General features: G+C 42.9%; 1 protein-coding gene across 2 annotated transcripts in view; it reads right to left on the bottom strand.

Moving 5' to 3' along the window:
• unc-13-4A (BAI1 associated protein 3) overlaps window positions 1-12,736 on the bottom strand; it is a 435,667-nt gene that overhangs the window by 37,266 nt on the left and 385,665 nt on the right. For both annotated transcript variants that reach the window (XM_070102093.1, XM_070102094.1), the window contains exon 11: window positions 11,777-11,867. In XM_070102093.1, coding sequence (XP_069958194.1) covers window positions 11,777-11,867 — 91 coding nt within the window. The remainder of the gene's footprint in view (window positions 1-11,776; window positions 11,868-12,736) is intronic.

The raw sequence follows: 12,736 nt of genomic DNA, 5'->3' as shown, positions 1-12,736 counted from the left end.
AGATTTGTGGGCAGAAAGGAAGTTCCTCTACTCGAGAAGCACTTTGATCTCGTAGATGTTCAGAAATTTGTAGAGAATTACTGACATCAGTACAATACCTCAAAGAAACGGGTGTGAGAAGGTGATGATGCATGAAGAGGCAGTGGAAGAAAACTCCACTGTTTTTAGTGTATATATTACGGTGGAACACGATAGACTACGCTTGTCGAGTTGTCAGTAGTGTTACTGTGTACCTGTGTAGTATACTTAGATAATTCCAGCCCCTTTATAGATAGACTCCTTGGCTATCTATGACGTCACAAGTCACGCACATGTGTGACACCAGCCTCAGGCCTTTGTCTCAGTTCCCGTTAGACCTAGACTGGACGAAGGCAAGGCTCCTGGGTCTCCCCTCAACTCACATTAATTACACGCCTCGAGACATCCAACGTGTGTATTTCTTACTCCAATATGTCACCACAACCCCCCACGACAGAGTGGACGGATCCAATGTGATGCTTGTGATAAGAGTGAAGACAACACACAGGTTCTGTGTGCTGTGTGACCTGTCTTGTCTTCACCAGTCACTTGAATGATACAGATACAGCTTTAGTCATATAGAACCTTTAATGACAATGTTTCTCCCATCCAGTGCGATATATCAGGCCACAGATGATCAAGTCTACTGTGTTGGTGAAAAGTCCTCAGCAAGATTTCAGTAACACGAATTCGTGATTCCTTACCATCGGGTTGATACCTGATTCCATTACCCACCCAGTTGACCGAATGTTAAGGGGGATCAGGAGCTGCAGTTCGACCCCTACAGGTGTGACTGCTGCTCTACATACAAACACACACTCAACACACACCGGCACCTCGCTTCAATTAATTTTTAAAAACGCCAAACTCATTTCGCACCAATCCGTGGAACACATTTTTGCACATGGTGACTGACAGATAAATACCAGGGCTAAAAGACAGCCATTGGTGAACAGATTTACCAGATTAAACAAAGCACAAAAAACGACAAGTTTTTTACCCGGACGACATTCAGAACAAGATCAGTTTGGCAGAATTAAAAAAAAAAAAACGCGCTGGAAAAAATAAAACTCTAAAATCTTTACGACCATTGGTTGCAATACTTTTTTTTCGACTGTGGCTGAAAAATAAAGAATATTGGGTTGTGTTAGAGGTAATTACCGCATCAATTTTAATGGCAAACTGGGTTTAAAATTCTGGTTTAAAAAGAGGACTGCTGATGCCTGGTTAGCCTAGCCCTTCCTAGCCTTCACAACCACCTAGCCCTTCCTAGCCTTCACAACCACCTAGCCCTTCCTAGCCTTCACAACTACCTAGCCCTTCCTAGCCTTCACAACCACCTAGCCCTTACTAGCCTTCACAACTACCTAGCCCTTCCTAGCCTTCACAACCACCTAGCCCTTCCTAGCCTTCACAACTACCTAGCTCTTCCTAGCCTTCACAACCAACTAGCCCTTCCTAGCCTTCACAACCACATAGCCCTTCCTAGCCTTCACAACTACCTAGCCCTTCCTAGCCTTCACAACTACCTAGCCCTTCCTAGCCATCGCAACTACATAGCCCTTCCTAGCCTTCACAACTACCTAGCCCTTCCTAGCCTTCACAACTACCTAGCCCTTCCTAGCCTTCACAACCACCTAGCCCTTCCTAGCCTTCACAACCACCTAGCCCTTCCTAGCCTTCACAACCACATAGCCCTTCCTAGCCTTCACAACTACCTAGCCCTTCCTAGCCTTCACAACCACCTAGCCCTTCCTAGCCTTCACAACCACATAGCCCTTCCTAGCCTTCACAACTACCTAGCCCTTCCTAGCTTTCACAACCACCTAGCCCTTCCTAGCCTTCACAACCACCTAGCCCTTCCTAGCCTTCACAACTACCTAGCCCTTCCTAGCCTTCACAACTACCTAGCCCTTCCTAGTCATCGCAACCACATAGCCCTTCCTAGCCTTCACAACTACCTAGCCCTTCCTAGCCTTCACAACTACCTAGCCCTTCCTAGCCTTCACAACCACCTAGCCCTTCCTAGCCTTCACAACCACCTAGCCCTTCCTAGCCTTCACAGTCACCTAGCCCTTCCTAGCCTTCACAACCTCCTAGCCCTTCCTAGCCTTCACAACTACCTAGCCCTTCCTAGCCTTCACAACCACCTAGCCCTTCCTAGCCTTCACAACTACCTAGCCCTTCCTAGCCTTCACAACTACCTAGCCCTTCCTAGCCTTCACAACCACCTAGCCCTTCCTAGCCTTCACAACTACCTAGCCCTTCCTAGCCTTCACAACCACCTAGCCCTTCCTAGCCTTCACAACTACCTAGCCCTTCCTAGCCTTCAAAACCGCCTAGCCCTTCCTAGCCTTCACAACTACCTAGCCCTTCCTAGCCTTCACAACTACATAGCCCTTCCTAGCCTTCACAACTACCTAGCCCTTCCTAGCCTTCACAACCACATAGCCCTTCCTAGCCTTCACAACTACCTAACCCTTCCTAGCCTTCACAACTAACTAGCCCTTCCTAGCCTTCACAACTACCTAGCCCTTCCTAGCCTTCACAACTACCTAGCCCTTCCTAGCCTTCACAACTACCTAGCCCTTCCTAGCCTTCACAGCCACCTAGCCCTTCCTAGCCTTCACAACTACGTAGCCCTTCCTAGCCTTTACAACTACCTAGCCCTTCCTAGCCTTCACAACCACCTAGCCCTTCCTAGCCTTCACAACCACCTAGCCCTTCCTAGCCTTCACAACCACCTAGCCCTTCCTAGCCTTCACAACCACCTAGCCCTTCCTAGCCTTCACAACCACCTAGCCCTTCGTAGCCTTCACAACCACCTAGCCCTTCCTAGCCTTCACAACCACCTAGCCCTTCTTAGCCTTCACAACCACCTAGCCCTTCCTAGCCTTCACAACCACCTAGCCCTTCCTAGCCTTCACAACCACCTAGCCCTTCCTAGCCTTCACAACCACCTAGCCCTTCCTAGCCTTCACAACCAACTAGCCCTTAGTAGCCTTCACAACCACCTAGCTCTTCCTAGCCTTCACAACCACCTAGCCCTTCCTAGCCTTCACAACCACCTAGCCCTTCCTAGCCTTCACAACCACCTAGCCCTTCCTAGCTTTCACAGCCACCTAGCATTTCCTAGCCTTCACAGCCACCTAGCATTTCCTAGCCTTCACAGCCATCTAGCATTTCCTAACCTTCACAGCCACCTAGCATTTCCTAACCTTCACAACCACCTAGCCCTTCCTAGCCTTCACAACTACCTAGCCCTTACTAGCCTTCACAACCACCTAGCCCTTCCTAGCCTTCACAACTACCTAGCCCTTCCTAGCCTTCACAACCACCTAGCCCTTCCTAGCCTTCACAACCACCTAGCTCTTCCTGGCCTTCACAACCACCTAGCCCTTCCTAGCCTTCACAACCACCTAGCCCTTCATAGCCTTCACAACCACCTAGCCCTTCATAGCCTTCACAGCCACCTAGCATTTCCTAACCTTCACAGCCACCTAGCATTTCCTAACCTTCACAAACACCTAGCATTTCCTAGCCTTCACAACCACCTAGCATTCCCTAGCCTTCAAAACCACCTAGCCTTTGCTAGCCTTCACAACCACCTAGCCTTTGCTAGCCTTCACAACCACACCAGGAGATGTCGTATATATACCCAGATTACACACACCAAAGGTATACACATGTATATACAAAGAGAATTTACGTTATTGACTATTATCGGGATTGTAACATTGTCCAGTGACGTAGCACAAGAGAAACTTAGTGTAAACACGAGGACATTGATGTACAGTGTACTGTAAACAAGAGGACATTGATGTACAGTGTACTGTAAACAAGAGGACATTGATGTACAGTGTACTGTAAACAAGAGGACATTGATGTACAGTGTACTGTAAACAAGAGGACATTGATGTACAGTGTACTGTAAACAAGAGGACATTGATGTACAGTGTACTGTAAACAAGAGGACATTGATGTACAGTGTACTGTAAACAAGAGGACATTGATGTACAGTGTACTGTAAACAAAAGAACATTGATGTACAGTGTACTGTAAACAAGAGAACATTGATGTACAGTGTACTGTAAACAAGAGGACATTACAGTGATGTACAGTGTACTGTACTGTAAACAAGAGAACATTGATGTACAGTGTACTGTAAACAAGAGGACATTGATGTACAGTGTACTGTAAACAAGAGAACATTGATGTACAGTGTACTGTAAACAAGAGAACATTGATGTACAGTGTACTGTAAACAAGAGGACATTGATGTACAGTGTACTGTAAACAAGAGAACATTGATGTACAGTGTACTGTAAACAAGAGAACATTGATGTACAGTGTACTGTAAACAAGAGAACATTGATGTACAGTGTACTGTAAACAAGAGAACACTGATGTACAGTGTACTGTAAACAAGAGAACATTGATGTACAGTGTACTGTAAACAAGAGAACATTGATGTACAGTGTACTGTAAACAAGAGAACATTGATGTACAGTGTACTGTAAACAAGAGAACATTGATGTACAGTGTACTGTAAACAAGAGAACATTGATGTACAGTGTACTGTAAACAAGAGAACATTGATGTACAGTGTACTGTAAACAAGAGAACACTGATGTACAGTGTACTGCAAACAAGAGAACATTGATGTACAGTGTACTGTAAACAAGAGAACATTGATGTACAGTGTACTGTAAACAAGAGAACAGTGATGTACAGTGTACTGTAAACAAGAGAACATTGATGTACAGTGTACTGTAAACAAGAGAACAGTGATGTACAGTGTACTGTAAACAAGAGAACATTGATGTACAGTGTACTGTAAACAAGAGAACATTGATGTACAGTGTACTGTAAACAAGAGAACAGTGATGTACAGTGTACTGTAAACAAGAGAACATTGATGTACAGTGTACTGTAAACAAGAGAACAGTGATGTACAGTGTACTGTAAACAAGAGAACATTGATGTACAGTGTACTGTAAACAAGAGAACATTGATGTACAGTGTACTGTAAACAAGAGAACATTGATGTACAGTGTACTGTAAACAAGAGAACATTGATGTACAGTGTACTGTAAACAAGAGAACATTGATGTACAGTGTACTGTAAACAAGAGAACATTGATGTACAGTGTACTGTAAACAAGAGAACATTGATGTACAGTGTACTGTAAACAAGAGAACATTGATGTACAGTGTACTGTAAACAAGAGAACATTGATGTACAGTGTACTGTAAACAAGAGAACATTGATGTACAGTGTACTGTAAACAAGAGAACATTGATGTACAGTGTACTGTAAACAAGAGAACATTGATGTACAGTGTACTGTAAACAAGAGAACATTGATGTACAGTGTACTGTAAACAAGAGAACAGTGATGTACAGTGTACTGTAAACAAGAGAACATTGATGTACAGTGTACTGTAAACAAGAGAACATTGATGTACAGTGTACTGTAAACAAGAGAACATTGATGTACAGTGTACTGTAAACAAGAGAACAGTGATGTACAGTGTATTGTAAACAAGAGGACATTGATGTACAGTGTACTGTAAACAAGAGATCATTGATGTACAGTGTACTGTAAACAAGAGAACAGTGATGTACAGTGTACTGTAAACAAGAGAACATTGATGTACAGTGTACTGTAAACAAGAGGACATTGATGTACAGTGTACTGTAAACAAGAGGACATTGATGTACAGTGTACTGTAAACAAGAGAACATTGATGTACAGTGTACTGTAAACAAGAGAACATTGATGTACAGTGTACTGTAAACAAGAGAACATTGATGTACAGTGTACTGTAAACAAGAGAACATTGATGTACAGTGTACTGTAAACAAGAGAACATTGATGTACAGTGTACTGTAAACAAGAGAACATTGATGTACAGTGTACTGTAAACAAGAGAACATTGATGTACAGTGTACTGTAAACAAGAGAACATTGATGTACAGTGTACTGTAAACAAGAGAACATTGATGTACAGTGTACTGTAAACAAGAGAACATTGATGTACAGTGTACTGTAAACAAGAGAACATTGATGTACAGTGTACTGTAAACAAGAGAACATTGATGTACAGTGTACTGTAAACAAGAGAACATTGATGTACAGTGTACTGTAAACAAGAGAACATTGATGTACAGTGTACTGTAAACAAGAGAACATTGATGTACAGTGTACTGTAAACAAGAGAACATTGATGTACAGTGTACTGTAAACAAGAGAACATTGATGTACAGTGTACTGTAAACAAGAGAACATTGATGTACAGTGTACTGTAAACAAGAGAACATTGATGTACAGTGTACTGTAAACAAGAGAACATTGATGTACAGTGTACTGTAAACAAGAGAACATTGATGTACAGTGTACTGTAAACTAGAGAACAGTGATGTACAGTGTACTGTAAACAAGAGAACATTGATGTACAGTGTACTGTAAACAAGAGAACAGTGATGTACAGTGTACTGTAAACAAGAGAACATTGATGTACAGTGTACTGTAAACAAGAGAACATTGATGTACAGTGTACTGTAAACAAGAGAACAGTGATGTACAGTGTACTGTAAACAAGAGAACAGTGATGTACAGTGTATTGTAAACAAGAGGACATTGATGTACAGTGTACTGTAAACAAGAGAACATTGATGTACCGTGTACTGTAAACAAGAGAACAGTGATGTACAGTGTACTGTAAACAAGAGAACAGTGATGTACAGTGTACTGTAAACAAGAGGACATTGATGTACAGTGTACTGTAAACAAGAGGACATTGATGTACAGTGTACTGTAAACAAGAGAACAGTGATGTACAGTGTACTGTAAACAAGAGAACAGTGATGTACAGTGTACTGTATACAAGAGAACAGTGATGTACAGTGTACTGTAAACAAGAGAACAGTGATGTACAGTGTACTGTAATCAAGTGGACATTGATGTACAGTGTACTGTAAACAAGAGAACAGTGATGTACAGTGTACTGTAAACAAGAGAACAGTGATGTACAGTGTACTGTAAACAAGAGAACAGTGATGTACAGTGTACTGTAAACAAGAGAACATTGATGTACAGTGTACTGTAAACAAGAGAACAGTGATGTACAGTGTACTGTAAACAAGAGGACATTGATGTACAGTGTACTGTAAACAAGAGAACATTGATGTACAGTGTACTGTAAACAAGAGAACAGTGATGTACAGTGTACTGTAAACAAGAGGACATTGATGTACAGTGTACTGTAAACAAGAGAACATTGATGTACAGTGTACTGTAAACAAGAGAACAGTGATGTACAGTGTACTGTAAACAAGAGAACATTGATGTACAGTGTACTGTAAACAAGAGGACATTGATGTACAGTGTACTGTAAACAAGAGAACATTGATGTACAGTGTACTGTAAACAAGAGAACATTGATGTACAGTGTACTGTAAACAAGAGGACATTGATGTACAGTGTACTGTAAACACAGATGAGGTGTAGAGATATCACTCAACTTTTGTAATTCTTCATTATAATTATTATTATCGTTATTACTATTATTATTATTATTATTATTATTATTATTATTATTATTATTATTATTATTATTATCATTATTATTATAATTATAATAACGGAGATGTATAAGAGACTAAAGACAGTTTAAGGGAGACAAAAAACACGAATAAAAAAAAGGCTGATTTTTGATAAAGTCGGAGGGAAAAAGGGGGTCGGAAGGTGTGCTCAAAACCCGCAAGACTAACTAGGTAATGACACACACACACAGTGATGTAGTGGAGGCAAGATTCATGCATAGCTTTAAGAAGAGGTATGATAAAGCTCATTGAGCAGGAGGAGTGACCTAGTATCGACCAGTAAATCGACGGGGCCAGGAGCTGTGAATAGACCCCTGCAACCTCAACTAGGCGAGTACAACTAGGTGAACACACACACACACACACACACACACACACACAAACACACACACACACACACACACACACACACACGCGCACAAACACACACACACACACACACACACACACACACACACACACACACACACACACACACACACAAACACACACACACACACACACACACACACACACACACACACACACACACACACACACACACACACACACACACACACACCTGACTGGAAATATCTTAAGGCGATTAATTTTTTTAAAATTAACCGGACATGGGCGACTAAGGGAAAACGTGGCCAATGTGAACTCTGAAACGACGTTTCTGCTTTCTAGAAAGACGTCGTTTGGGGCTACATACGTCTTAGCCATTAGCCAAGAGCTCATAATGTGGATGTGACGTTGGCGGCCGCTGGGCCGATTTGACGAATTTCCCTACCGGCGCCAACTTCCTGATTAATTACCGCTTTTAATTGGCGCTCGAAGACATGCTTGTAAAGTGGTGGCGCAGGGGTGAGGGGTGCTGGGGTGAAGGGGGTGGCGCAGGGGTGAGGGGGTGCTGGGGGTGAAGGGGGTGGCGCAGGGGTGAGGGGTGCTGGAGTGAAGGGGGTGGCGCAGGGGTGAGGGGTTCTGGGGTGAAGGGGGTGGCGCAGGGGTAAGGGGTTCTGGGGTGAAGGGGGTGGCGCAGGGGTGAGGGGTTCTGGGGTGAAGGGGGTGGCGCAGGGGTGAGGGGTTCTGGGGTGAAGGGGGTGGCGCAGGGGTGAGGGGTTCTGGGGTGAAGGGGGTGGCGCAGGGGTGAGGGGTTCTGGGGTGAAGGGGGTGGCGCAGGGGTGAGGGGTTCTGGGGTGAAGGGGGTGGCGGAGTGAGTGGGGAGGGGTGTGGGACAAGTAAGGGGTGATGGGTATAGGGAAGTAGCAGTGTGTTGCTACACTATTCTGTATGATAGTTACATTGTGGGAACACCAGCAGCGTGTTGCTACACTATTCTATATGATAGTTACATTGTGGGAACACCAGCAGTGTGTTGCTACACTATTCTATATGATAGTTACATTGTGGGAACATCAGCAGTATGTTGCTACACTATTCTATATGATAGTTACATTGTGGGAACACCAGCAGTGTGTTGCTACACTATTCTATATGATAGTTACATTGTGGGAACACCAGCAGTGTGTTGCTACACTATTCTATATGATAGTTACATTATGGGAACACCAGCAGTGTTGCTACTCTATTCTATATGATAGTTACATTGTGGGAACACCAGCAGTGTGTTGCTACACTATTCTATATGATAGTTACATTGTGGGAACACCAGCAGTGTGTTGCTACTCTATTCTATATGATAGTTACATTGTGGAAACACCAGCAGTGTGTTGCTACACTATTCTATATGATAGTTACATTGTGGGAACACCAGCAGTGTGTTGCTACACTATTCTATATGATAGTTACATTGTGGGAACACCAGCAGTGTGTTGCTACTCTATTCTATATGATAGTTACATTGTGGGAACACCAGCAGTGTGTTGCTACACTATTCTATATGATAGTTACATTGTGGGAACACCAGCAGTGTGTTGCTACACTATTCTATATGATAGTTACATTGTGGGTACACCAGCAGTGTGTTGCTACACTATTCTATATGATAGTTACATTGTGGGAATACCAGCAGTGTGTTGCTACACTATTCTATATGATAGTTACATTGTGGGAACACCAGCAGTGTCTTGCTACACTATTCTATATGATAGTTACATTGTGGGAACACCAGCAGTGTTGCTACACTATTCTATATGATAGTTACATTGTGGGAACACCAGCAGTGTGTTGCTACACTATTCTATATGATAGTTACATTGTGGGAACACCTGCAGTGTTGCTACACTATTCTATATGATAGTTACATTGTGGGAACACCAGCAGTGTGTTGCTACACTATTCTATATGATAGTTACATTGTGGGAACACCAGCAGTGTTGCTACACTATTCTGTATGATAGTTACATTGTGGGAACACCAGCAGTGTGTTGCTACACTATTCTGTATGATAGTTACATTGTGGGAATACCAGCAGTGTGTTGCTACACTATTCTATATGATAGTTACATTGTGGGAACACCAGCAGTGTGTTGCTACACTATTCTATATGATAGTTACATTGTGGGAACACCAGCAGTGTTGCTACACTATTCTATATGATAGTTACATTGTGGGAACACCAGCAGTGTGTTGCTACACTATTCTATATGATAGTTACATTGTGGGAACACCAGCAGTGTTGCTACACTATTCTGTATGATAGTTACATTGTGGGAACACCAGCAGTGTGTTGCTACACTATTCTGTATGATAGTTACATTGTGGGAACACCAGCAGTGTATTGCTACACTATTCTGTATGATAGTTACATTGTGGGAACACCAACAGTGTGTTGCTACACTATTCTATATGATAGTTACATTGTGGGAACACCAGCAGTGTGTTGCTACACTATTCTATATGATAGTTACATTGTGGGAACACCAGCAGTGTGTTGCTACACTATTCTATATGATAGTTACATTGTGGGAACACCAGCAGTGTGTTGCTACACTATTCTATATGATAGTTACATTGTGGGAACACCAGCAGTGTTGCTACACTATTCTGTATGATAGTTACATTGTGGGAACACCAGCAGTGTGTTACTACACTATTCTATATGATAGTTACATTGTGGGAACACCAGCAGTGTGTTACTACACTATTCTATATGATAGTTACATTGTGGGAACACCAGCAGTGTGTTGCTACACTATTCTATATGATAGTTACATTGTGGGAACACCAGCAGTGTGTTGCTACACTATTCTATATGATAGTTACATTGTGGGAACACCAGCAGTGTGTTACTACACTATTCTATATGATAGTTACATTGTGGGAACACCAGGAGTGTGTTACTACACTATTCTATATGATAGTTACATTGTGGGAACACCAGCAGTGTGTTACTACACTATTCTATATGATAGTTACATTGTGGGAACACCAGCAGTGTTGCTACACTATTCTATATGATAGTTACATTGTGGGAACACCAGCAGTGTGTTGCTACACTATTCTATATGATAGTTACATTGTGGGAACACCAGCAGTGTGCTGCTACACTATTCTAAATGATAAATTGTAGGAACATGATTAATATTCCATTAAATGTTCATCAGCTACGACAGCTTCAAAGGTTTCCTACCAGCAGAGCTGCAGTTACTATCATTTAGGAATTACCATCTCTCAGGATGATCTGTCTCCCTCCCCACACACACATGCAGTGGTAAGTGGCGGTATAGGTAAGATCGTGTAGTAAAATCACAGTAAACAAGTGATTTTGCGATATGCAAAACAACCACTGTGAAAAATAGTGACCTTCTAGCCGCTTTCGTGGTTTCTCACATTATCAGGGAACTGTAGAAATAATAGAACGAAAAGTCTTAAAAGGTCGAGATAACACCTCACAGTCAACATCCGACACCTCACCCGTTCCTTAATGATGATGCGGGTGAGTTGGTCAAGGACTTATCCAACATAGCTTTAATTCTTCCCAAATTTTATTAATTATAAATGAATCTAATTTATAATCCTAAACCATTATTTATATTAAAATCAAAACTATTTTTTATGAAAATTGACTCAGGTAAGATTATGGAGAAAGGTGAGTTGATGGAAGCTTCTCAAGGCGAAGCTGATGATCCACTTAACACAGGTGACCCAAGTGAACCAGGTGACCCAGGTGACCCAGGTGACCCAAGTGAACCAGGTGACCCACCTTAAACTTGGTAAGCTCGTGCAGGAGGAAGGTGGTAATGATCTGGTCGTGTTGACGAACCTCGGCCCATACCTCGTCCTCAGACGTCCCCCTGAGGAAAGATGTAGGGAGAGTGAGGGACGGCCAGGGAGAGTGAGGGACGGCCAGGGAGAGTGAGGGATGGCCAGGGAGAGTGAGGGATGGCCAGGGAGAGTGAGGGACGGCCAGGGAGAGTGAGAGAAGGCCAGGGAGAGTGAGAGAAGGTCAGGGAGAGAGAAAGAAGAAGAGGGAAAATAAGAGAGGGAGAGTATTGAAGGTCAGGGAGGGTGAAGGAAGGAGAGTGAGGGTGGGCTAAGGAGAGTGCAGAATAGAGCATAAGAAATCGAAAGGGAGTTAGGAAGAATACCAGAGAGAGATAGATAGATAGATAGAGAGAGAGAGAGAGAGAGAGAGAGAGAGAGAGAGAGAGAGAGAGAGAGAGAGAGAGAGAGATCTATATATAATCAGTCAGTAGCATCTACTAATATATTACATTAGATAATTACAGTTAAATTATACATAATAATTTATAATTACGTTTTAATCATCCTAAATCACCTATCCTGGCTCTATAATTACCTGTCCTGGCTCTATAATTACCTGTCCTGGCTCTGTAATTACTTGTCCTGGATTCTTACTCACCTGTCCTTGACTCCCACTCACCCATTCAGGACTCCCACTCAACAATACAGGATTCCCACTCACCCATCCAGGACTCCCACTCACTCATCCAGGACTCCCACCCACCCATCCAGTACTCCCACTCACCCATCCAAGACTCCCACTCACCCATCCAGGACTCCCACTCACTCATCCAGGACTCCCACTCACCCATCCAGTACTCCCACTCACCCATCCAGGCCTCCCACTCATCCATCCAGTATTCCCACTCACCCATCCAAGACTTCTACTTCCCTAACCAGGGCTCCCATTCACCCATCC

This window comes from Cherax quadricarinatus, chromosome 80 (genome assembly GCF_038502225.1).
Source record: "Cherax quadricarinatus isolate ZL_2023a chromosome 80, ASM3850222v1, whole genome shotgun sequence".
NCBI classification, from domain to species: Eukaryota; Metazoa; Arthropoda; class Malacostraca; order Decapoda; family Parastacidae; genus Cherax; species Cherax quadricarinatus.
The sequence above is the reverse complement of the archived record's forward strand: the minus strand, read 5'-3'. Positions and strand labels throughout refer to the sequence as shown.